This window comes from Coregonus clupeaformis, unplaced genomic scaffold, assembly GCF_020615455.1.
Source record: "Coregonus clupeaformis isolate EN_2021a unplaced genomic scaffold, ASM2061545v1 scaf0669, whole genome shotgun sequence".
NCBI lineage: Eukaryota > Metazoa > Chordata > Actinopteri > Salmoniformes > Salmonidae > Coregonus > Coregonus clupeaformis.
In genome coordinates this window covers 165,001-190,622 of record NW_025534124.1, presented here as the reverse complement: position 1 = coordinate 190,622, position 25,622 = coordinate 165,001, and the positions used below count along the sequence as shown (strand labels likewise).

General features: G+C 48.2%; 1 protein-coding gene across 1 annotated transcript in view; it reads right to left on the bottom strand.

Annotated features, from left to right (window-relative positions):
• The window catches only part of LOC121578672 (netrin receptor UNC5B-b), a 128,513-nt gene that overhangs the window by 38,997 nt on the left and 63,894 nt on the right, over positions 1-25,622 (bottom strand). The window contains 7 exon segments of the mRNA XM_045216296.1: positions 15,517-15,681; positions 16,380-16,547; positions 17,060-17,240; positions 19,835-19,938; positions 22,156-22,299; positions 24,172-24,364; positions 24,366-24,397. Coding sequence (XP_045072231.1) covers positions 15,517-15,681; positions 16,380-16,547; positions 17,060-17,240; positions 19,835-19,938; positions 22,156-22,299; positions 24,172-24,364; positions 24,366-24,397 — 987 coding nt within the window.

Below are 25,622 nucleotides of genomic sequence, written 5' to 3'. Positions count from 1 at the left end.
AGACTGTGACTAGGACCCATAAGACTGTGACTAAGACCCATAAGAATGTGACTAGGACCCATAAGACTGTGACTAGGGCCCATAAGGCTATGGTCAAAAGTAGTGCACTAAATAGGTAATTATAGGGTGCCATTTGGGACGTACACCAAGAGATTAGCAAACTAGTCCACCAATAAGTACATCTGAACACAACATCAGTAATCAAAGATAACATTAAAAACATTTCTCAAAGCCTAGTTGAAAACAAGCATATTATACCAAATACTAAGCACAGCGTGTGTTCTCTCTCTCTCTCTCTCTCTCTCTCTCTCTCTCTCTCTCTCTCTCTCTCTCTCTCTCTCTCTCTCTCTCTCTCTCTCTCTCTCTCTCTCTCTCTCTCTCTCTCTCTCTCTCTCTCTCTCTCTCTCTCTCTCTCTCTCTCTCTCTCTCTCTCTCTCTCTCTCTCTCTCTCTCTCTCTCTCTCTTTCTTAACTCTAACCCTGTTCCTGGAGAGATACCCTCCTGTAGCTTTTAACTCCAACCCTGTTCCTGGAGAGACACCCTCCTGTAGGTTTAAACCCCAACCCTGTTCCTGGAGAGATACCCTCCTGTAGGTTTAAACCCCAACCCTGTTCCTGGAGAGATACCCTCCTGTATGTTTTAACTCTAACCCTGTTCCTGGAGAGCTACCCTCCTGTAGGTTTTAACCCCAACCCTGTTCCTGGAGAGACACCCTCCATGCAGTTACCTCCTGTTCCAGTTATAGACAACAGGTTTGTATTCATTAGGAAACACAGTAGCAAAACGTTTTGCAATGGAAAACAAACATTTAGTCCCTCACCGTTTGTCAGTTTTCTTCCATTTGGTGTCTAATGAATAGGACAGTCACACAACTTTAAAATACAACTAAAGAATACAAACAATACAACAACAAAAAATAATGTGTGTGTTAGAGTGTGACTGTGTGTGTTAGAGTGTGACTGTGTGTGTTAGAGTGTGACTGTGTGTGTTAGAGTGTGACTGTGTGTGTTAGAGTGTGACTGTGTGTGTTAGAGTGTGACTGTGTGTGTTAGAGTGTGACTGTGTGTGTTAGAGTGTGACTGTGTGTGTTAGGAGTGTGACTGTGTGTGTTAGAGTGTGACTGTGTGTGTTAGAGTGTGACTGTGTGTGTTAAGAGTGTGACTGTGTGTGTTAGAGTGTGTCTGTGTGTGTTAGAGTGTGACTGTGTGTGTTAGATTATGACTGTGTGTGTTAGAGTGTGACTGTGTGTGTTAGAGTGTGACTGTGTGTGTTAGAGTGTGACTGTGTGTGTTAGAGTGTGACTGTGTGTGTTAGAGTGTGAATGTGTGTGTGTTAGAGTGTGACTGTGTGTGTTAGTGTGTGACTGTGTGTGTTAGAGTGTGACTGTGTGTGTTAGAGTGTGTCTGTGTGTGTGTTAGTGTGACTGTGTGTGGTAGAGTGTGACTGTGTGTGTTAGAGTGTGACTGTGTGTGTTAGAGTGTGACTGTGTGTGTTAGAGTGTGACTGTGTGTGTTAGAGTGTGACTGTGTGTGTTAGTGTGACTGTGTGTGTTAGAGTGTGTCTGTGTGTGTTAGAGTGTGACTGTGTGTGTTAGAGTGTGACTGTGTGTGTTAGAGTGTGACTGTGTGTGTTAGAGTGTGACTGTGTGTGTTAGAGTGTGACTGTGTGTTAGAGTGTGACTGTGTGTGTTAGAGTGTGACGACTGTGTGTGTTAGTGTGTCTGTGTGTGTTAGAGTGACTGTGTGTGTTAGAGTGTGACTGTGTGTGTTAGAGTGTGACTGTGTGTGTTAGAGTGTGACTGTGTGTGTTCGAGTGTGACTGTGTGTGTTAGAGTGTGTCTGTGTTTGTTAGAGTGTGACTGTGTGTGTTAGAGTGTGACTGTGTGTGTTAGAGTGTGACTGTGTGTGTTAGAGTGTCACTGTGTGTGTTAGAGTGTCACTGTGTGTGTTAGAGTGTGACTGTGTGTGTTAGAGTGTGACTGTGTGTGTTAGAGTGTGACTGTGTGTGTTAGAGTGTGACTGTGTGTGTTAGAGTGTGACTGTGTGTTAGAGTGTGACTGTGTGTGTTAGAGTGTGACTGTGTGTTAGAGTGTGACTGTGTGTTAGTGTGTGACTGTGTGTGTTAGAGTGTGTCTGTGTGTGTTAGAGTGTGACTGTGTGTTAGAGTGTGACTGTGTGTGTTAGAGTGTGACTGTGTGTGTTAGAGTGTGACTGTGTGTGTTAGAGTGTGACTGTGTGTTAGAGCGTGACTGTGTGTGTTAGAGTGTGTCTGTGTGTGTTAGAGTGTGACTGTGTTTTAGAGTGTGACTGTGTGTGTTAGAGTGTGACTGTGTTTGTTAGAGTGTGACTGTGTGTGTTAGAGTGTGACTGTGTGTGTTAGAGTGTGACTGTGTGTGTTAGAGTGTGACTGTGTGTGTTAGAGTGTGACTGTGTGTTAGAGTGTGACTGTGTGTGTTAGAGTGTGTCTGTGTGTATTAGAGTGTGACTGTGTGTTAGAGTGTGACTGTGTGTGTTAGAGTGTGACTGTGTGTGTTAGAGTGTGACGTGTGTGTTAAGAGTGTGACTGTGTGTGTTAGAGTGTGACTGTGTGTGTTAGAGTGTGTCTGTGTTTGTTAGAGTGTGTCTGTGTTTGTTAGAGTGTGACTGTGACTGTGTGTGTTAGAGTGTGACTGTGTGTTAGAGTGTGACTGTGTGTGTTAGAGTGTGTCTGTGTGTGTTAGAGTGTGACTGTGTGTTAGAGTGTGACTGTGTGTGTTAGAGTGTGACTGTGTGTGTTAGAGTGTGACGTGTGTGTTAAGAGTGTGACTGTGTGTGTTAGAGTGTGTCTGTGGTTGTTAGAGTGTGACTGTGTGTGTTAGAGTGTGACTGTGTGTGTTAGAGTGTGACTGTGTGTGTTAGAGTGTGACTGTGTGTGTTAGAGTGTGACTGTGTGTGTTAGAGTGTGACTGTGTGTGTTAGAGTGTGACTGTGTGTGTTAGAGTGTGTCTGTGTGTGTTAGAGTGTGACTGTGTGTATTAGAGTGTGACTGTGTGTGTTAGAGTGTGACTGTGTGTGTTAGAGTGTGTCTGTGTGTGTTAGAGTGTGACTGTGTGTGTTAGAGTGTGACTGTGTGTGTTAGAGTGTGACTGTGTGTGTTAGAGTGTGTCTGTGTGTGTTAGAGTGTGTATGTGTGTGTGTTTAGTGTGACTGTGTGTGTTTAGAGTGTGACTGTGTGTGTTAGAGTGTGACTGTGTGTGTTAGAGTGTGACTGTGTGTGTTAGAGTGTGTCTGTGTGTGTTAGAGTGTGACTGTGTGTGTTAAGAGTGTGTCTGTGTGTGTTAGAGTGTGACTGTGTGTGTTAGAGTGTGACTGTGTGTGTTAGAGTGTGACTGTGTGTGTTAGAGTGTGTCTGTGTGTGTTAGAGTGTGTATGTGTGTGTGTTAGAGTGTGACTGTGTGTGTTAGAGTGTGACTGTGTGTGTTAGAGTGTGACTGTGTGTGTTAGAGTGTGACTGTGTGTGTTAGAGTGTGACTGTGTGTGTTAGAGTGTGTCTGTGTGTGTTAGAGTGTGACTGTGTGTGTTAGAGTGTGACTGTGTGTGTTAGAGTGTGACTGTGTGTGTTAGAGTGTGACTGTGTGTTAGAGCGTGACTGTGTGTGTTAGAGTGTGTCTGTGTGTGTTAGAGTGTGACTGTGTGTTAGAGTGTGACTGTGTGTGTTAGAGTGTGACTGTGTTTGTTAGAGTGTGACTGTGTGTGTTAGAGTGTGACTGTGTGTGTTAGAGTGTGACTGTGTGTGTTAGAGTGTGACTGTGTGTGTTAGAGTGTGACTGTGTGTTAGAGTGTGACTGTGTGTGTTAGAGTGTGTCTGTGTGTATTAGAGTGTGACTGTGTGTTAGAGTGTGACTGTGTGTGTTAGAGTGTGACTGTGTGTGTTAGAGTGTGACGTGTGTGTTAAGAGTGTGACTGTGTGTGTTAGAGTGTGACTGTGTGTGTTAGAGTGTGTCTGTGTTTGTTAGAGTGTGTCTGTGTTTGTTAGAGTGTGACTGTGACTGTGTGTGTTAGAGTGTGACTGTGTGTGTTAGAGTGTGACTGTGTGTGTTAGAGTGTCACTGTGTGTGTTAGAGTGTGACTGTGTGTTAGAGTGTGACTGTGTGTGTTAGAGTGTGTCTGTGTGTGTTAGAGTGTGACTGTGTGTTAGAGTGTGACTGTGTGTGTTAGAGTGTGACTGTGTGTGTTAGAGTGTGACGTGTGTGTTAAGAGTGTGACTGTGTGTGTTAGAGTGTGTCTGTGGTTGTTAGAGTGTGACTGTGTGTGTTAGAGTGTGACTGTGTGTGTTAGAGTGTGACTGTGTGTGTTAGAGTGTGACTGTGTGTGTTAGAGTGTGACTGTGTGTGTTAGAGTGTGACTGTGTGTGTTAGAGTGTGACTGTGTGTGTTAGAGTGTGTCTGTGTGTGTTAGAGTGTGACTGTGTGTGTTAGAGTGTGACTGTGTGTGTTAGAGTGTGACTGTGTGTGTTAGAGTGTGTCTGTGTGTGTTAGAGTGTGACTGTGTGTGTTAGAGTGTGACTGTGTGTGTTAGAGTGTGACTGTGTGTGTTAGAGTGTGTCTGTGTGTGTTAGAGTGTGTATGTGTGTGTGTGTTAGTGTGACTGTGTGTGTTAGAGTGTGACTGTGTGTGTTAGAGTGTGACTGTGTGTGTTAGAGTGTGACTGTGTGTGTTAGAGTGTGTCTGTGTGTGTTAGAGTGTGACTGTGTGTGTTAAGAGTGTGTCTGTGTGTGTTAGAGTGTGACTGTGTGTGTTAGAGTGTGACTGTGTGTGTTAGAGTGTGACTGTGTGTGTTAGAGTGTGTCTGTGTGTGTTAGAGTGTGTATGTGTGTGTGTTAGAGTGTGACTGTGTGTGTTAGAGTGTGACTGTGTGTGTTAGAGTGTGACTGTGTGTGTTAGAGTGTGACTGTGTGTGTTAGAGTGTGACTGTGTGTGTTAGAGTGTGTCTGTGTGTGTTAGAGTGTGACTGTGTGTGTTAGAGTGTGACAGTGTGTGTTAGAGTGTGACTGTGTGTGTTAGAGTGTGACTGTGTGTGTTAGAGTGTGACTGTGTGTGTTAGAGTGTGACTGTGTGTGTTAGAGTGTGACAGTGTGTGTTAGAGTGTGACAGTGTGTGTTAGAGTGTGACTGTGTGTGTTAGAGTGTGACTGTGTGTGTTAGAGTGTGACTGTGTGTGTTAGAGTGTGACTGTGTGTGTTAGAGTGTGACTGTGTGTGTTAGGAGTGTGACTGTGTGTGTTAGAGGTGTGACTGTGTGTGTTAGAGTGTGACTGTGTGTGTTAGAGTGTGACTGTGTGTGTTAGAGTGTGACTGTGTGTGTTAGAGTGTGACTGTGTGTGTTAGGGAGTGTGACTGTGTGTGTTAGAGGTGTGACTGTGTGTGTTAGAGTGTGTCTGTGTGTGTTAGAGTGTGACTGTGTGTGTTAGAGTGTGACTGTGTGTGTTAGAGTGTGACAGTGTGTGTTAGAGGTGTGACAGTGTGTGTTAGAGTGTGACTGTGTGTGTTAGGAGTGTGACTGTGTGTGTTAGAGTGTGACAGTGTGTGTTAGAGTGTGACTGTGTGTGTTAGAGTGTGACTGTGTGTGTTAGAGTGTGACTGTGTGTGTTAGAGTGTGACTGTGTGTGTTAGAGTGTGACAGTGTGTGTTAGAGTGTGACTGTGTGTGTTAGAGTGTGACAGTGTGTGTTAGAGTGTGACTGTGTGTGTTAGAGTGTGACAGTGTGTGTTAGAGTGTGACAGTGTGTGTTAGAGTGTGACAGTGTGTGTTAGAGTGTGTCTGTGTGTGTTAGAGTGTGGCTGTGTGTGTTAGAGTGTGACTGTGTGTGTTAGAGTGTGACAGTGTGTGTTAGAGTGTGACTGTGTGTGTTAGAGTGTGACTGTGTGTGTTAGAGTGTGACTGTGTGTGTTAGAGTGTGACAGTGTGTGTTAGAGTGTGACTCTGTGTGTTAGAGTGTGACAGTGTGTGTTAGAGTGTGACAGTGTGTGTTAGAGTGTGACTGTGTGTGTTAGAGTGTGACTGTGTGTGTTAGAGTGTGACAGTGTGTGTTAGAGTGTGACTGTGTGTGTTAGAGTGTGACTGTGTGTGTTAGAGTGTGACAGTGTGTGTTAGAGTGTGACAGTGTGTGTTAGAGTGTGACAGTGTGTGTTAGAGTGTGACTGTGTGTGTTAAGAGTGTGTCTGTGTGTGTTAGAGTGAAGACTGTGTGTGTTAGAGTGTGACTGTGTGTGTTAGAGTGTGTCTGTGTGTGTTGGAGTGTGTATGTGTGTGTGTGTTAGTGTGACTGTGTGTGTTAGAGTGTGACTGTGTGTGTTAGAGTGTGACTGTGTGTGTTAGAGTGTGACTGTGTGTGTTAGAGTGTGTCTGTGTGTGTTAGAGTGTGACTGTGTGTGTTAAGAGTGTGACTGTGTGTGTTAGAGTGTGACAGTGTGTGTTAGGAGTGTGACTGTGTGTGTTAGAGTGTGACTGTGTGTGTTAGTGTGACTGTGTGTGTTAGAGTGTGACTGTGTGTGTTAGAGTGTGACAGTGTGTGTTAGAGTGTGACTGTGTGTGTTAGAGTGTGACTGTGTGTGTTAGTGTGACTGTGTGTGTTAGAGTGTGACTGTGTGTGTTAGAGTGTGACAGTGTGTGTTAGAGTGTGACTGTGTGTGTTAGAGTGTGACTGTGTGTGTTAGAGTGTGACTGTGTGTGTTAGAGTGTGACTGTGTGTGTTAGAGTGTGACAGTGTGTGTTAGAGTGTGACAGTGTGTGTTAGAGTGTGACTGTGTGTGTTAGAGTGTGACTGTGTGTGTTAGAGTGTGACTGTGTGTGTTAGAGTGTGACTGTGTGTGTTAGAGTGTGACAGTGTGTGTTAGAGTGTGACAGTGTGTGTTAGAGTGTGACAGTGTGTGTTAGAGTGTGTCTGTGTGTGTTAGAGTGTGGCTGTGTGTGTTAGAGTGTGACTGTGTGTGTTAGAGTGTGACAGTGTGTGTTAGAGTGTGACTGTGTGTGTTAGAGTGTGACTGTGTGTGTTAGAGTGTGACTGTGTGTGTTAGAGTGTGACTGTGTGTGTTAGAGTGTGACTGTGTGTGTTAGGAGTGTGACTGTGTGTGTTAGAGAGTGTGACTGTGTGTGTTAGAGTGTGACTGTGTGTGTTAGAGTGTGACAGTGTGTGTTAGAGTGTGACAGTGTGTGTTAGAGTGTGACTCTGTGTGTTAGAGTGTGACAGTGTGTGTTAGAGTGTGACTGTGTGTGTTAGAGTGTGACTGTGTGTGTTAGAGTGTGACAGTGTGTGTTAGAGTGTGACTGTGTGTGTTAGAGTGTGACTGTGTGTGTTAGAGTGTGACAGTGTGTGTTAGAGTGTGACAGTGTGTGTTAGAGTGTGACAGTGTGTGTTAGAGTGTGACTGTGTGTGTTAAGAGTGTGTCTGTGTGTGTTAGAGTGAAGACTGTGTGTGTTAGAGTGTGACTGTGTGTGTTAGAGTGTGTCTGTGTGTGTTGGAGTGTGTATGTGTGTGTGTGTTAGTGTGACTGTGTGTGTTAGAGTGTGACTGTGTGTGTTAGAGTGTGACTGTGTGTGTTAGAGTGTGACTGTGTGTGTTAGAGTGTGTCTGTGTGTGTTAGAGTGTGACTGTGTGTGTTAAGAGTGTGACTGTGTGTGTGTTAGAGTGTGACAGTGTGTGTTAGAGTGTGACTGTGTGTGTTAGAGTGTGACTGTGTGTGTTAGTGTGACTGTGTGTGTTAGAGTGTGACTGTGTGTGTTAGAGTGTGACAGTGTGTGTTAGAGTGTGACTGTGTGTGTTAGAGTGTGACTGTGTGTGTTAGAGTGTGACTGTGTGTGTTAGAGTGTGACTGTGTGTGTTAGAGTGTGACTGTGTGTGTTAGAGTGTGACTGTGTGTGTTAGAGTGTGACTGTGTGTGTTAGAGTGTGACTGTGTGTGTTAGAGTGTGACTGTGTGTGTTAGAGTGTGACTGTGTGTGTTAGAGTGTGACTGTGTGTGTTAGAGTGTGACTGTGTGTGTTAGAGTGTGACTGTGTGTGTTAGAGTGTGACTGTGTGTGTTAGAGTGTGACTGTGTGTGTTAGAGTGTGTATGTGTGTGTGTGTTAGTGTGACTGGTTGTGTTAGAGTGTGACTGTGTGTGTTAGAGTGTGACTGTGTGTGTTAGAGTGTGACTGTGTGTGTTAGAGTGTGTCTGTGTGTGTTAGAGTGTGACTGTGTGTGTTAGAGTGTGACTGTGTGTGTTAGAGTGTGACAGTGTGTGTTAGAGTGTGACAGTGTGTTAGAGTGTGACTGTGTGTGTTAGAGTGTGACTGTGTGTGTTAGAGTGTGACAGTGTGTGTTAGAGTGTGACTGTGTGTGTTAGAGTGTGACTGTGTGTGTTAGAATGTGACTGTGTGTGTTAGAGTGTGACTGTGTGTGTTAGAGTGTGACTGTGTGTGTTAGAGTGTGACAGTGTGTGTTAGAGTGTGACTGTGTGTGTTAGAGTGTGACAGTGTGTGTTAGAGTGTGACTGTGTGTGTTAGTGTGACAGTGTGTGTTAGAGTGTGACAGTGTGTGTTAGAGTGTGACAGTGTGTGTTAGAGTGTGACTGTGTGTGTTAGAGTGTGACTGTGTGTGTTAGAGTGTGACAGTGTGTGTTAGAGTGTGACTGTGTGTGTTAGAGTGTGGCTGTGTGTGTTAGAGTGTGACTGTGTGTGTTAGAGTGTGACTGTGTGTGTTAGAGTGTGACTGTGTGTGTTAGAGTGTGACTGTGTGTGTTAGAGTGTGACTGTGTGTGTTAGAGTGTGACTGTGTGTGTTAGAGTGTGACAGTGTGTGTTAGAGTGTGACTGTGTGTGTTAGAGTGTGACAGTGTGTGTTAGAGTGTGACAGTGTGTGTTAGAGTGTGACTGTGTGTGTTAGAGTGTGACTGTGTGTGTTAGAGTGTGACAGTGTGTGTTAGAGTGTGACTGTGTGTGTTAGAGTGTGACAGTGTGTGTTAGAGTGTGACTGTGTGTGTTAGAGTGTGACAGTGTGTGTTAGAGTGTGACAGTGTGTGTTAGAGTGTGACTGTGTGTGTTAGAGTGTGTTTGTGTGTGTTAGAGTGTGACAGTGTGTGTTAGAGTGTGACTGTGTGTGTTAGAGTGTGACAGTGTGTGTTAGAGTGTGACAGTGTGTGTTAGAGTGTGACTGTGTGTGTTAGAGTGTGACTGTGTGTGTTAGAGTGTGACTGTGTGTGTTAGAGTGTGTCTGTGTGTGTTAGAGTGTGACAGTGTGTGTTAGAGTGTGACTGTGTGTGTTAGAGTGTGTCTGTGTGTGTTAGAGTGTGTATGTGTGTGATAGAGTGTGACTGTGTGTGTTAGAGTGTGACTGTGTGTGTTAGAGTGTGACAGTGTGTGTTAGAGTGTGACTGTGTGTGTTAGAGTGTGTCTGTGTGTGTTAGAGTGTGACTGTGTGTGTTAGAGTGTGACAGTGTGTGTTAGAGTGTGACTGTTTGTGTTAGAGTGTGTCTGTGTGTGTTAGAGTGTGACTGTGTGTGTTAGAGTGTGACTGTGTGTGTTAGAGTGTGTCTGTGTGTGTTAGAGTGTGACTGTGTGTGTTAGAGTGTGACTGTGTGTTAGAGTGTGACTGTGTGTGTTAGAGTGTGACTGTGTGTGTTAGAGTGTGACTGTGTGTGTTAGAGTGTGACTGTGTGTGTTAGTGTGTGACTGTGTGTGTTAGAGTGTGACAGTGTGTGTTAGAGTGTGTCTGTGTGTGTTAGAGTGTGGCTGTGTGTGTTAGAGTGTGACTGTGTGTGTTAGAGTGTGACAGTGTGTGTTAGAGTGTGACTGTGTGTGTTAGAGTGTGACTGTGTGTGTTAGAGTGTGACTGTGTGTGTTAGAGTGTGACTGTGTGTGTTAGAGTGTGACTGTGTGTGTTAGAGTGTGACAGTGTGTGTTAGAGTGTGACTGTGTGTGTTAGAGTGTGACAGTGTGTGTTAGAGTGTGACTGTGTGTGTTAGAGTGTGAGAGTGTGTGTTAGAGTGTGACAGTGTGTGTTAGAGTGTGACAGTGTGTGTTAGAGTGTGTCTGTGTGTGTTAGAGTGTGGCTGTGTGTGTTAGAGTGTGACTGTGTGTGTTAGAGTGTGACAGTGTGTGTTAGAGTGTGACTGTGTGTGTTAGAGTGTGACTGTGTGTGTTAGAGTGTGACTGTGTGTGTTAGAGTGTGACTGTGTGTGTTAGAGTGTGACTGTGTGTGTTAGAGTGTGACTGTGTGTGTTAGAGTGTGACTGTGTGTGTTAGAGTGTGACTGTGTCTGTTAGAGTGTGACTGTGTGTGTTAGAGTGTGACTGTGTGTGTTAGAGTGTGACTGTGTGTGTTAGAGTGTGACTGTGTGTGTTAGAGTGTGACAGTGTGTGTTAGAGTGTGACAGTGTGTGTTAGAGTGTGACTCTGTGTGTTAGAGTGTGACAGTGTGTGTTAGAGTGTGACAGTGTGTGTTAGAGTGTGACAGTGTGTGTTAGAGTGTGACAGTGTGTGTTAGAGTGTGACTGTGTGTGTTAGAGTGTGACAGTGTGTGTTAGAGTGTGACTGTGTGTGTTAGAGTGTGACAGTGTGTGTTAGAGTGTGACTGTGTGTGTTAGAGTGTGACAGTGTGTGTTAGAGTGTGACTGTGTGTGTTAGAGTGTGACAGTGTGTGTTAGAGTGTGACTGTGTGTGTTAGAGTGTGACTGTGTGTGTTAGAGTGTGACTGTGTGTGTTAGAGTGTGACTGTGTGTGTTAGAGTGTGACAGTGTGTGTTAGAGTGTGACTGTGTGTGTTAGAGTGTGACTGTGTGTGTTAGAGTGTGACTGTGTGTGTTAGAGTGTGACTGTGTGTGTTAGAGTGTGACAGTGTGTGTTAGAGTGTGACAGTGTGTGTTAGAGTGTGACTGTGTGTGTTAGAGTGTGACAGTGTGTGTTAGTGTGACTGTGTGTGTTAGAGTGTGACTGTGTGTGTTAGAGTGTGACTGTGTGTGTTAGAGTGTGACTGTGTGTGTTAGAGTGTGACTGTGTGTGTTAGAGTGTGACTGTGTGTGTTAGAGTGTGACTGTGTGTGTTAGAGTGTGACAGTGTGTGTTAGAGTGTGACTGTGTGTGTTAGAGTGTGACAGTGTGTGTTAGAGTGTGACTGTGTGTGTTAGAGTGTGACAGTGTGTGTTAGGAGTGTGACAGTGTGTGTTAGAGTGTGACAGTGTGTGTTAGAGTGTGTCTGTGTGTGTTAGAGGTGGCTGTGTGTGTTAGAGTGTGACTGTGTGTGTTAGAGTGTGACAGTGTGTGTTAGAGTGTGACTGTGTGTGTTAGAGTGTGACTGTGTGTGTTAGAGTGTGACTGTGTGTGTTAGAGTGTGACTGTGTGTGTTAGAGTGTGACTGTGTGTGTTAGAGTGTGACTGTGTGTGTTAGAGTGTGACTGTGTGTGTTAGAGTGTGACTGTGTCTGTTAGAGTGTGACTGTGTGTGTTAGAGTGTGACTGTGTGTGTTAGAGTGTGACTGTGTGTGTTAGAGTGTGACTGTGTGTGTTAGAGTGTGACAGTGTGTGTTAGAGTGTGACAGTGTGTGTTAGAGTGTGACTCTGTGTGTTAGAGTGTGACAGTGTGTGTTAGAGTGTGACAGTGTGTGTTAGAGTGTGACAGTGTGTGTTAGAGTGTGACAGTGTGTGTTAGAGTGTGACTGTGTGTGTTAGAGTGTGACAGTGTGTGTTAGAGTGTGACTGTGTGTGTTAGAGTGTGACAGTGTGTGTTAGAGTGTGACTGTGTGTGTTAGAGTGTGACAGTGTGTGTTAGAGGTGACTGTGTGTTTAGGAGTGTGACAGTGTGTGTTAGAGTGTGACTGTGTGTGTTAGAGTGTGACTGTGTGTGTTAGAGTGTGACTGTGTGTGTTAGAGTGTGACTGTGTGTGTTAGAGTGTGACAGTGTGTGTTAGAGTGTGACTGTGTGTGTTAGAGTGTGACTGTGTGTGTTAGAGTGTGACTGTGTGTGTTAGAGTGTGACTGTGTGTGTTAGAGTGTGACAGTGTGTGTTAGAGTGTGACAGTGTGTGTTAGAGTGTGACTGTGTGTGTTAGAGTGTGACAGTGTGTGTTAGTGTGACTGTGTGTGTTAGAGTGTGACTGTGTGTGTTAGGAGTGTGACTGTGTGTGTTAGAGTGTGACTGTGTGTGTTAGAGTGTGACAGTGTGTGTTAGAGTGTGACTGTGTGTGTTAGAGTGTGACAGTGTGTGTTAGAGTGTGACTGTGTATGTTAGAGTGTGACAGTGTGTGTTAGAGTGTGACTGTGTGTGTTAGAGTGTGACTGTGTGTGTTAGAGTGTGACTGTGTGTGTTAGAGTGTGACTGTGTGTGTTAGAGTGTGACAGTGTGTGTTAGAGTGTGACTGTGTGTGTTAGAGTGTGACTGTGTGTGTTAGAGTGTGACTGTGTGTGTTAGAGTGTGACTGTGTGTGTTAGAGTGTGACAGTGTGTGTTAGAGTGTGACAGTGTGTGTTAGAGTGTGACTGTGTGTGTTAGAGTGTGACAGTGTGTGTTAGTGTGACTGTGTGTGTTAGAGTGTGACTGTGTGTGTTAGAGTGTGACTGTGTGTGTTAGAGTGTGACTGTGTGTGTTAGAGTGTGACTGTGTGTGTTAGAGTGTGACTGTGTGTGTTAGAGTGTGACTGTGTGTGTTAGAGTGGGTCCCCTCACAGTCCCCTCCGTTCCATGAGATGTTGTTTAATCTGTTTTTTAAAGGTAATTTTGCTGTTTTCTTGAGTAATTGGAGATGGAAGAGAGTTCCATGCAATCATGGCTCTGTATAAAACTGTGCGTTGCTGTGAATTCATTTGGACTTGGGGACTGTGAAGAGACCCCTGGTGGCATGTCTTGTGGGGTGTGTATGGGTGTCTGAGCTGAATGTTATTTGATTATGCAGAAGATGTGCAATTTTCATTATAGTAACTAGAAGACAAGCAGTTAATCTCTCGTCAACCCTCAACCAGGAAAGACTATCATGCATGTTGTTGATGTTAGTTCTGTGTGTGCAGTTAAGGGCAAGGTGTGCCGCTCTGTTCTGAGCCAGCTGCAACTTTGCTAGGTCTTTCATTATTGCACCTGACCATATTACCAGACAGTAATCAAGATGGGACAAGAGCAGAACCTGAACAACTAGCACAGTTGATTTGTGTCAAAAACACAGAACATATTTTTATAACATACATACCTCTCCCCATCTTCACAACACATTTTTTCAATATGACTTGGCCATGATAATTAACCATCCAATGTTACGCCTAGGAGTTCAGCTACTTCAACTTGTTCAATGGTCACACCCTTTATACACAACTCCAGTTGAGGTTTAGGTCTTAGAGAATGCTTTGAACCAAATGTTTTTACTTTTAGAGGTCCTTGTCTATCTGTGTTTTGTTACTTGTCATGTTTTGTGTTTTGTGTGTTTTTCCAGGAAGAGTAGCTGCTGCTTCTGCAAAAGCTACCGGGGATCCAAATAAACCAAAATACTCTGACCAGTTTATACTCCTGTCTGTCTCCTGTCTGTCTCATGTCTGTCTCCTGTCTGTCTCCTGTCTGTCTCCTGTCTGTCTCCTGTCTGTCTCCTGTCTGTCTCCTGTCTGTCTCCTGTCTGTCTCATGTCTGTCTTCTGTCTGTCTGTCTCCTGTCTGTCTCCTGTCTGTCTCCTGTCTGTCTTCTGTCTGTCTCATGTCTGTCTTCTGTCTGTCTGTCTCCTGTCTGTCTCCTGTCTGTCTCATGTCTGTCTCCTGTCTGTCTCCTGTCTGTCTCCTGTCTGTCTCATGTCTGTCTTCTGTCTGTCTGTCTCCTGTCTGTCTCCTGTCTGTCTCATGTCTGTCTCCTGTCTGTCTCCTGTCTGTCTCATGTCTGTCTTCTGTCTGTCTGTTTCCTGTCTGTCTCCTGTCTGTCTTCTGTCTGTCTGTCTCCTGTCTGTCTCCTGTCTGTCTTCTGTCTGTCTGTCTCCTGTCTGTCTCATGTCTGTCTCCTGTCTGTCTGTCTCCTGTCTGTCTCCTGTCTGTCTCATGTCTGTCTTCTGTCTGTCTGTCTCCTATCTGTCTCATGTCTGTCTTGCGAGTGTGTGTAGTGTGTGTAGTGTGTGTGTGTGTCTCGGTTCCTTTGTGTAGCTCACTGGCTGTGTGTATTTGGTCTGTGAGTGTGTGTGTGTAATGTGCTGTCAGCTGGATTCCACCCAGATCATCAGGCGTTGCACATTGGGTGTCAGGGTGAATCTGACTCACCCTCCTCTCCTGTCCTCCTCTCCTCACCCTCCCCTCCTCTCCTCTCCTCCCTCTGTTCATTTCTCTACTCTGTCGTGTCGTTGCACGCTGCACTCCTTCCTTCCGACTCTGTGCCCTCCTTTTGTTTCACACCCCTGTGCACGCACACATACACACACACACACGCACACACACACACACACACACACACACACACACATACACAAACACACACACACACATACAACTCCGCCCTCCCCTCACCCTAACCCCCCCATCTGTGCGTTTAACATTTGGATGGCTGGTCTTTTCTTCTTGTGAACCCAAACACCACTGCTAACCATCTGTCTATGCTAGACTTCCTTCTCAACTCTATGCTTCATCTCTGCGTCATCCTGATCTACCATGTGGTTGGGCGCTTCAGTTCAGAAAACTCAAAGGTAGTTCTAATAACAACTGAGAGGAAACGCAGAACGAATCTGGTCCATCTGATTGGTGTAAATCATGACGGACAGCTCCTCTGGCTAATCTGATTGGTCTAAATCATGACGGACAGCTCCTCTGGCTAATCTGATTGGTCATCTGTCCCAGGTTATATGTGTATTGTTGTATTCACATCCTTTCTTCTCTCAGATTAGCCAGAGGATCTCTCTCTCTCTCTCTCTCTCTCTCTCTCTCTCTCTCTCTCTCTCTCTCTCTCTCTCTCTTTTCTCTCTCTCTCTCTCTCTCTCTCTCTCTCTCTCTCTCTCTCTCTCTCTCTCTCTCTCTCTCTCTCTCTCTCTCTCTCTCTCTCTCTCTCTCTCTCTCAAAAGTTCCAAAAGAATAAAGACATTTCAAATGTCATATTATGTCTATATACAGTGTTGTAACAATGTGCAAATAGTTAAAGTACAAAAGGGAAAATAAATAAATCGGACCCCAGACCTCACAACCATAAAGGGCAATGGGTTCTATAACTGATTCCAGTATTTTTAGCCAGATCCTAATTGGTATGTCAAATTTTATGTTCCTTTTGACGGCATAAAAGGCCCTCAGATCGTTCACAGCTTTGTGGAAGTTACCTGTGGCGCTGATGTTTAGGCTGAGGTATGTATCGTTTTTTGTGTGCTCTACGGCAACGGTGTCTAGATGGAATTTGTATTTGTGGTCCTGGCAACTGGACCTTTTTTGGAACACCATTTGTTTTAGACACAATGACAGTAATGACCAGTCTCTCTCTCCCTCTCTCCCCCCCCCCCCCTCCCTCCCTCCCTGCCTCCCTCCCTCCCTCCCTCCCTCCCTCCCTCCCTCCCTCCCTCCCTCCCTCCCTCTAACTCACTGCGTGTACAGAGTCCGTTGGTGCAGTTCTTGCTCTCCATCATGCTACCACTACAGTGGCGTCCTCCGTTTCGGGGCGGTGGGGCCTGACACTCCCTGCTCCTCCAGTGGGTGCATTCTGTCCCACACGCTGACCACTTGGCCCACTCCGTCCAGCCTCCGTCCACTAATAGGGGTCAGAAGTCAGGGGGTAACTAACTAGCTAAGCAACTAACTAAATAACAGTGGGTAGGCTACATTGTACCATAGGCTGACCACTCCGTCCAGCCTCCGTCCAGCCTCCGTCCAGCCTCCGTCCAGCCTCCGTCCACTGGAGGACAAAGTGACTGGCTGACTGGCTGACTGGCTGACTGACTGACTGACTGACTGACTGGCTGGCTGGCTGACTGGCTGACTGACTGACTGGCTGGCTGGCTGACTGGCTGACTGACTGGCTGACTGGCTGGCTGACTGGCTGACTGGCTGACTGACTGACTGACTGACTGACTGACTGGCTGACTGGCTGACTGACTGGCTGGCTGACTGACTGACTGGCTGGCTGACTGACTGACTGGCTGGCTGACTGACTGGCTGGCTGACTGACTGACTGACTGGCTAGCTGACTGGCTGACTGGCTGACTGGCTAGCTAAATTACTGACTGACTGCATGTGTGTGTGTGTGTCTATGCTAGACTTCCTTCTCAACTCTATGCTTCATATCTGCGTCATCCTGATCTACCACGTGGTTGGGCGCTTCAGTTCAGAAAACTCACAAGGTAGTTCTAATAACAACTGAGAGGAAACGCAGAACGAATCTGGTCCATCTGATTGGTGTAAATCATGACGGGCAGCTCCTCTGGCCATACACCTGTTAATCATTCTCACCTGGACACAGAGTGGTGCATGTGACTCTCTGAAAAGGCGGGCCCTCGCAGAAGGCTCCCCCGTTTAGAGGCGCAGGATTGGTGCAGCTGCGTGTCCGTCGCTGCCAGCCCCGCCCACACTGGGCGTTACACTCCGACCACTCAGTCCACGAAGACCAGCCCCCACTCACTGAGAGAGAGAGAGTGAGACACGCCATCAGATTTACTAAAAAACCTGTGTGTGTTTGCCTTTCTGTGTGTGTGTATTAAAGGCCTTTGGTTCAGTCTTCTAGTGAGACACAGTGTGTGTGTGTGTGTGTGTGTGTGTGTGTGTGTCTGCCTTTCTGTGTGTGTGTATTAAAGGCCTTTGGTTGAGTCTTCTAGTGAGACACAGTGTGTGTGTGTGTGTGTGTGTGTGTGTGTGTGTGTGTCTGCCTTTCTGTGTGTGTGTATTAAAGGCCTTTGGTTGAGTCTTCTAGTGAGACACAGTGTGTGTGTGTGTGTGTGTGTGTGTGTCTGCCTTTCTGTGTGTGTGTATTTAAGGCCTTTGGTTGAGTCTTCTAGTGAGACACAGTGTGTGTGTGTGTGTGTGTGTGTGTGTGTGTGTGTGTGTGTGTGTGTGTGTGTGTCTGCCTTTCTGTGTTTGTGTATTAAAGGCCTTTGGTTGAGTCTTCTAGTGAGACACAGTGTGTGTTTGCCCACCATAGACGATAAGCGAGGCAGTACTACTGCGTCTCTTGGCCACCTGGTTGCGGGCCACACAGGTGTAGTTGGCAGTGTCAGAGAGACGGGCCTGTTTAATAATGAGGTCATGATCTATGGTCATCAGGAAGTTAGAGTCCTGAGACGGATCTATGGTGTCCTCATTCTTCAACCATTCCACCTGGGGGAGGGGAGAGGGAGAGAGAGAGGGGGAGAGAGAGAGGGGAGAGAGAGAGGAGAGAGAGGGGGAGAGAGAGAGAGAGAGAGAGAGAGAGAGAGAGAGAGAGGGGGAGAGAGAGAGAGGGGGAGAGAGAGAGAGGGGGAGAGAGAGGGGGAGAGGGGAGAGAGAGAGGGGGAGAGAAAGTAAAAGGAAGACAGTCCACATTCAGATAAATTAATGCACGAACGCACAAACAACTCAATGCAAACTAATTAACACACAGCAAATACTCATTAACACACAGCACACCCACCAACCACCCAGGACTGCATGTCCCAAGTGTCCCAATGGAGGTATGTCTGGAGATCTGTCTGTCTGGAGGTCTGTCTGTCTGGAGGTCTGTCTGGAGGTCTGTCTGTCTGGAGGTCTGTCTGTCTGGAGGTCTGTCTGTCTGTCTGGAGGTCTGTCTGTCTGGAGGTCTGTCTGTCTGGAGGACTGTCTGTCTGTCTGTCTGGAGGTCTGTCTGTCTGGAGGTCTGTCTGTCTGGAGGTCTGTCTGTCTGGAGGTCTGTCTGTCTGGAGGTCTGTCTGTCTGGAGGTCTGTCTGTCTGGAGGTCTGTCTGTCTGAAGGTCTGTCTGTCTGGAGGTCTGTCTGTCTGGAGGTCTGTCTGTCTGGAGGTCTGTCTGTCTGTCTGGAGGTCTGTCTGTCTGTCTGGAGGTCTGTCTGTCTGGAGGTCTGTCTGTCTGGAGGTCTGTCTGTCTGGAGGTCTGTCTGTCTGGAGGTCTGTCTGTCTGTCTGGAGGTCTGTCTGGAGGTCTGTCTGTCTGGAGGTCTGTCTGTCTGGAGGTCTGTCTGTCTGGAGGTCTGTCTGTCTGGAGGTCTGTCTGTCTGGAGGTCTGTCTGTCTGGAGGTCTGTCTGTCTGTCTGGAGGTCTGTCTGTCTGGAGGTCTGTCTGGAGGTCTGTCTGTCTGGAGGTCTGTCTGTCTGGAGGTCTGTCTGTCTGGAGGTCTGTCTGTCTGGAGGTCTGTCTGTCTGAAGGTCTGTCTGTCTGGAGGTCTGTCTGTCTGGAGGTCTGTCTGGAGGTCTGTCTGTCTGGAGGTCTGTCTGGAGGTCTGTCTGTCTGGAGGTCTGTCTGTCTGGAGGTCTGTCTGTCTGGAGGTCTGTCTGTCTGGAGGACTGTCTGTCTAGAGGTCTGTCTGTCTGGAGGACTGTCTGGAGGTCTTTCTGTCTGGAGGTCTGAAGGTCTTTCTGAAGGTCTTTCTGTCTGGAGGTCTGTCTGTCTGGAGGTCTGTCTGTCTGTCTGGAGATTGTCTGTCTGGAGGTCTGTCTGTCTGGAGGTCTGTCTGGAGGACTGTCTGTCTGGAGGTCTGCTCAAGGTCTTTCTGTCTGGAGGTCTGTCTGTCTGGAGATCTGTCTGTCTGGAGGTCTGTCTGGAGGTCTGTCTGTCTGGAGGTCTGTCTGGAGGTCTGTCTGTCTGGAGGTCTGAAGGTCTTTCTGTAGGTCTGTCTGTCTGGAGATCTGTCTGTCTGGAGGTCTGTCTGTCTGGAGGTCTGTCTGTCTGGAGGTCTGTCTGTCTGGAGGTCTGTCTGTCTGGAGGTCTGTCTGTCTGGAGGTCTGTCTGTCTGGAGGTCTGTCTGTCTGGAGGACTGTCTGGAGGACTACACACACACAGTCACATTCTTTCACATACGCTGCTGCTACTCTGTTTATTATCTATCCTGATTGACTAGTCACTTTTACCCCGACCTACATGTAAATATTACTTCAACTACCTCAACTACCTCGTACCCCTGCACATTGACTTGGTTGCGATACTCTTTGTATATAGCCTTGTTATTGTTATTTTATTGTTTTACTATTTCCTTTTTAACTCTGCATCGTTGGGAAAGGGCTCATAAGTAAGCATTTCTCGGTAAAGTGTACACCTGTTGTATTCGGCGCATGTGACAAATATTTGTTCTTTTATTTGACACACACGTTTGTTTTACCATCCTTGTGGGGACCAAACAATTGATTCCCATCCAAAATCCTATTTTCCCTAAGCCCTAACCCTTAACCTAACCCTAACCTTAACCCCAAACCCTAAACCTAACTCCTAAGCCTAAACCTAACCCTAACCTTAACCCCAAACCCTAAACCTAACTCCTAAGCCTAAACCTAACCCTAACCTTAACCCCAAACCCTAAACCTAACTCCTAAGCCTAAACCTAACCCTAACCTTAACCCCAAACCCTAAACCTAACTCCTAAGCCTAAACCTAACCATAACCCCAATTGTAACCCTAAACATAAACCTTAAGCCTAAAATTGCCTTTTTCCCTGTGGCCAGAAATGTCCCCACTTGTCAGAATTTGCCTTGTTTTACTTGTCCACGTGCGCGCACACACACACACACACCACACCACACCACACACACACACACACACACACACACACACACACACACACACACACACACACACCACAACCACAACCACAACCACACACACCACACCACTCACACACACACACACACCACACCACTCACACACACACACACACATACACACACACACCACACCACACACCACACCACACCACACACACACACACACACCCCCCCACACAGGTAGTGTACCTCAGCAGGGGGCATGCCCTCAGGGGGTCCACACTGCAGCAACACCTCCTGCTCCAATCTCACCTCTCGACCCAGCGGCTCCTGCTCAAAGTTCTTACGCAGGTCTGCAGATAGGGGGCGACACAGAGTCAAACTGTTAACACAGTTGAGAGAGTGTGTATGTGTGTGTGGTGTGTGTGTGTGGTGTGTGCAGGGGCGGTGTGTTCAATAGGGCGATATGGGCGACGCACTGCCAAACGGGAAAAGGAAGGGATTTTTTTTCTAATCAATTATATCACGGCAACAGTAGTTATCAGTGTTGTAATCTAGACGTCTGATCTGCCACAGTGCCACTAAATGTCCAATCAGGCTAAAGTCGTGCTTCAAATGGCCCCCCCCCTTTTGGGGCGATTTCAGTCAGGTTGAAAATCGCCCAGAAGTCTGTCATAGACTCCCATGTAAAATCTATTTTTTCAAATATCAGAGCTTTCAATACAATCTCTATGGGTTTCTGAGGGCTTGCACTTACACGCTTTCGTCATACGTAACATAACCATGAACGTAACTAAGAAAAGAGCGGGTAGCCTCATCAATCAATTCACTACTACTGTGAAAATGGCTAGGCTTCAGTGCAACTCGATTGTGTCTTTGAAAGAAGTTCCTTTTTGTCGGCGAACAAATGAAGATAAATTGGCAACGAAACAATTAGGACCTCCCAGACCAAATTTAATAATTCAACAGGTTTCTACTAAAGGGGGGAAGTACTACACCCGAGGATTTTCCAAAAATTGGTACGAACGAAAAACCTGGCTAGCAGGCTGCGATGTAGCTAATGCAGTCTTCTGCTACCCCCTGCTTACTCTTTCACCCTGAAGGCGGCACGGCAGACAGCACCGCTTGGACAGCGACTGGTGTGTAACGGACATGCACCATCTTTCAGGAAAGATTAAGAAACATGAGCTGTCAAAGACCCACATGGATTGCTGTTTGAGATTGTCTGCTTTGGGGAGAGTGAACATTCCCACTCAACTGGATGAGGGATACAGGCTAGCTGTCCGATGAGGTTAGTGTTGATAATCACAAGTTTACTGGAGAACTGAAACTGACAAGGCTGACAAGATAGGACCCTTTTGTCCATTGTTATTGGATAGGAACAGAACTTATAACCAGCTCCTGACCTAAATAGATCTTAGCACAACATTTTACTCAACATATCATATTCCATATTCACTATAACAAATATATTTACTACGACATTAGCAAGAACCGCCACATCCTCAGCCGGCTAATCCAGTGTGTGAAGTTTTGCGGAGTGTTTGAGTTAGCTTTGCGAGGCAAAGATGAAACTGAGGGCTCCACCAACCCTGGTAAGCCAACACTTTTGAGATCAGTCAATAAATGCTTCTGGTATTGACTTATATGCTGCCCCTGTCTTCATGTTGTTGCTGGACATATCTTTTTTAAAATGTGTGTAGGTCACCTAAATCATCAGAAAAATTGCCCCCCCTGAGAATTTTTTCAGGAGCCGCCACTGGGTGTGTGTGTGTGTGTGTGTGTGTGTGTGTGTGTGTGTGTGTGTGTGGTGTGTGTGTGTGTGTGTGTCTTTCAGGCATTTAGATGTGTATCTTATTAACAGTGTGACATGTCAATCATACCCTGGGAGTCATATGAAGAACATGTGTAACACACACATGTGACAAAACATTGAGAAGACCCCCACCCCACCCCACCCCAACCACCACCCCCACCAACACGGGAAACTGTTGAGCATGAAAAACCCAGCAGCGTTGCAGTTCTTGACACATTCAAACCGGTGCACTTGGCACCTACTACCATACCCCGTTCAAAGGCACTTAAATCTTTTGTCTCGCCTATTCACCCTCTGAATGGCACCACATACACAATTAAATTGTCAAGGCTTCAAAATCATTCCTTAACCTGTCTCCTCATGGACTAGTGGGAGGAAGTTGATATAATAACACACACACACACACACACACACACACACACACACACACACACACACACACACACACACACACACACACACACACACACACACACACACCCTGTACGTACACACACACACACACACACACACACACACACACACACACACACACACACACACACACACACACACACACACACAACCCTGTACGTCACACACACACACACACACACCCTGTACGTACACACACACACACACACACACACACACACACACACACCCTGTACGTACACACACACACACACACACACACACCCTGTACGTACACACACACACACACACACACACACACACACACACACACACACACACACACACACCCTGTACGTACATGCAATGCGGACGTATGCGCGGCTACTCTTGGTGGTTCCTGCAGAGCTCCAGGCCACACACTGACACCAGTAGTCCTCCAGACCAAACAGCTCCTCCGCCTGGGTCCTCGACACGGAGATATCCACCTCCCTCACCACCAGCCCTGGGAGAGAGAGGGGAGGCAGGGGGGAGAAGGAGAGAGGGGAGGCGGGGGGCAGAGAGAGGGAGGCGGGGGGGAGAGAGAGGAGGCGGGGGGAGAGGTAGGGGAGAGAGAGGGAGGCGGGGGAGAGAGAGGGAGGGCGAGGGGCAGAGAGAGGGAGGCGGGGGGAGAGAGAGGGAGGCGGGGGAGAGGGAGGGAGAGAGAGGGGAGGCGGGGGCAGAGAGGGAGGAGGCGGGGGCAGAGAGAGGGGAGGCGCGGGGAGAGAGAGGGGAGGCGGGGGAGAGGAGGCGGGGAGAGAGGAGGCGGGGAGAGGAGGGGAGAGAGAGGAGGCGGGGGGAGAGGTAGGGAAGAGAGGACGGGAGGGAGAGAGAGGGAGGCGGGGGAAGAGAGAGGGGAGAGAGAGGGGAGGCGGGGGAGAGGGAGGAGAGAGAGGGGAGGCGGGGGAGAGAGAGGGGGAGGCGGGGGGAGAGGGAGGAGAGAGAGGGAGGCGGGCAGAGAGGAGGGGAGGCGGGGAGAGAGAGGGGAGGCGGGGGGAGAGGTAGGGGAGAGAGAGGAGGAGGCGGGGGGGGAGAGGGAGGGAGAGAGAGAGGGGGAGGGCGGGGGGAGAGAGGGGAGGGAGAGAGAGGGGGAGGCGGGGGGCAGAGGGGGGGGAGAGGGGGAGGCGGGGGAGAGAGAGGGGAGGCGGGGGGAGAGGCAGGGAGAGAGAGGGGGAGGCGGAGGGGAGAGAGGGGAAGGGAGAGAGAGGGGAGGCGGGGGGAGAGGGAGGGAGAGAGAGGGGAGGCGGGGGGAGAGAGAGGAGGCGGGGGGAGAGGTAGGGGAGAGAGAGGGGAGGCAGGAGGGAGAGAGAGGAGGCGGGGGAAGAGAGGGGGAGAGAGAGGGAGGCGGGGGGAGAGGGAGGAGAGAGAGGGAGGCGGGGGGAGAGAGAGGGGAGGCAGGAGAGAGAGGAGAGAGAGGAGAGAGAGGGAGGCGGGGGGAGAGGGAGGGGAGAGAGAGAGGAGGCGGGGGAGAGAGAGGGGAGGCGGGGGAGAGAGAGGAGGCGGGGAGAGAGGGGAGGCGGGGGAGAGAGAGGGAGAGAGAGGGGAGGCGGGGGAGTGGAGGAGAGAGGGGAGGTCGGGGGAGAGAGAGGGGAGGCGGGGGGGAGAGAGGGGAGGCGGGTGGGAGAGAGAGGGGAGAGAGAGGGGAGGCAGGGGGAGAGAGAGGGGGGGAGAGAGAGGAGGCGGGGGGTGAGAGAGGGGAGGCGGGGGGGAGAGAGAGGGGAGAGAGAGGGGAGGCGGGGGAGTGAGAGGGGAGAGAGAGGGGGAGGTCGGGGGGAAGAGAGAGGGGAGGCGGGGGGGAGAGAGAGGGGAGGCGGGGGGTAGCATATTATTAAAATGTATTTTTTTAATGCACTGTTGGTTAAGAGCTGTAAGTAAGCATTTCACTGTAATGTCTGCACCTGTTGTATTCGGCGCATGCGGCCAATACAATTTTATTTTATTTTATTTGATATATGTTTATGAATGAACTGAAGTGTTTTGAGTCAGTGTTTTGAGTTGGCTTCACTTTGTGTACAGTATGTTTGCAAGTCTATATGAACTCATAGTTGTGGAGAGCTAAAAGTGAGTTTAGCATTAATGTGAGATTGGTATGAATGAGATTGTGTATTTGTGTGTGAGGTTGGATGTGTGTGAGATTGTGGGTGTGAATGCGGATATGACCTTGTGTGAACGTGAGAGAGATTGTGTGTGTGTGTGTGTGTGTGTATGTGTGTGTGTGTGTGTGTGTGTGTGTGTGTGTATGTGTGTGTGTGTGTGTGTGTGTGTGTGTGTATGTTTACGTGTACGTGAATTCTCGTGAAATCGTGATTCCATGTGTATTCCAGTACGATCCCAGTACCTGTGATCTGATCGAGGCTCTCTCTGGTCACATGATCGTTCTGGTTGACCCACTCTCCGTTACATTTGAAGTAGATCTGCGTAGCGGGAGCGGCCCTACAGCGGAGCTGCACCGGACGGTTCTTAACGATGAACCCATCCTCCGGTTCCAGCTGGAACTCTGGGAGAGGTTCTGCCGGGGCGAAGGAGAAAGGGGTCTGATATCACCTCGCTGTAGTCACTGCTCTCTGCAGGGGGAACGGAACGGACACACACAACATGGTCAGTAAAGCAAGAGGGAGGAAATAGCGTGAGAGAGGAAGTTAGAGAGAGGGAGCGTGAGAGTGTGTGTGTGTGTGTGAGCGTCAGCCAGCAACAAGCCAGAGGGAGCGTCAGCCAGCAACAAGCCAGAGGGAGCGTCAGCCAACAACAAGCCAGAGGGAGCGTCAGCCAGCAACAAGCCAGAGGGAGCGTCAGCCAGCAACAAGCCAGAGGGAGCGCTCAGCCAGCAACAAGCCAGAGGGAGCGTCAGCCAGCAACAAGCCAGAGGGAGCGTCAGCCAGCAACAAGCCAGAGGGAGCGTCAGCCAGCAACAAGCCAGAGGGAGCGTCAGCCAGCAACAAGCCAGAGGGAGCGTCAGCCAGCAACAAGCCAGAGGGAGCGTCAGCCAGCAACAAGCCAGAGGGAGCGTCAGCCAACAACAAGCCAGAGGGAGCGTCAGCCAGCAACAAGCCAGAGGGAGCGTCAGCCAACAACAAGCCAGAGGGAGTGCATGACAGTAGTACATTATTGTGAATATCTGTGTGAATGTCCTGACTGAGCCTTTAAGGTGCTGACAGGTTGTAGTGTACTCTACATGAGTACCATGCCCCTCAGCGGAACATGGTACACACACACACACACACACACACACACACACACACACACTCACACTCACACGCACGCGCACGCGCTCGCACGCGCTCGCACGTGCACACGCTCACGCCCACGCCCACGCACACGCACACGCACACGCACACGCACACACACACACACACACACACACACACACACACACACACACACATAGACTGTTGAGTCCCATTCCTACTCCCTAGAATGGGAGACCCTAACACACACACACACACACACACACACACACACACACACTCACACACTCACACTCACACTCACACCCACGCACACGCACACGCACACGCACACGCACACGCACACACACACACACACACACACACACACACATAGACTGTTGAGTCCCATTCCTACTCCCTAGAATGGGAGACCCTAACACACACACACACACACACACACACACAGACTGTTGAGTCCCATTCCTACTCCCTAGAATGGGAGACCCTAACACACACACACACACACACACACACACACACACACACAGACTGTTGAGTCCCATTCCTACTCCCTAGAATGGGAGACTCTAACACACACACACACAGACTGTTGAGTCCCATT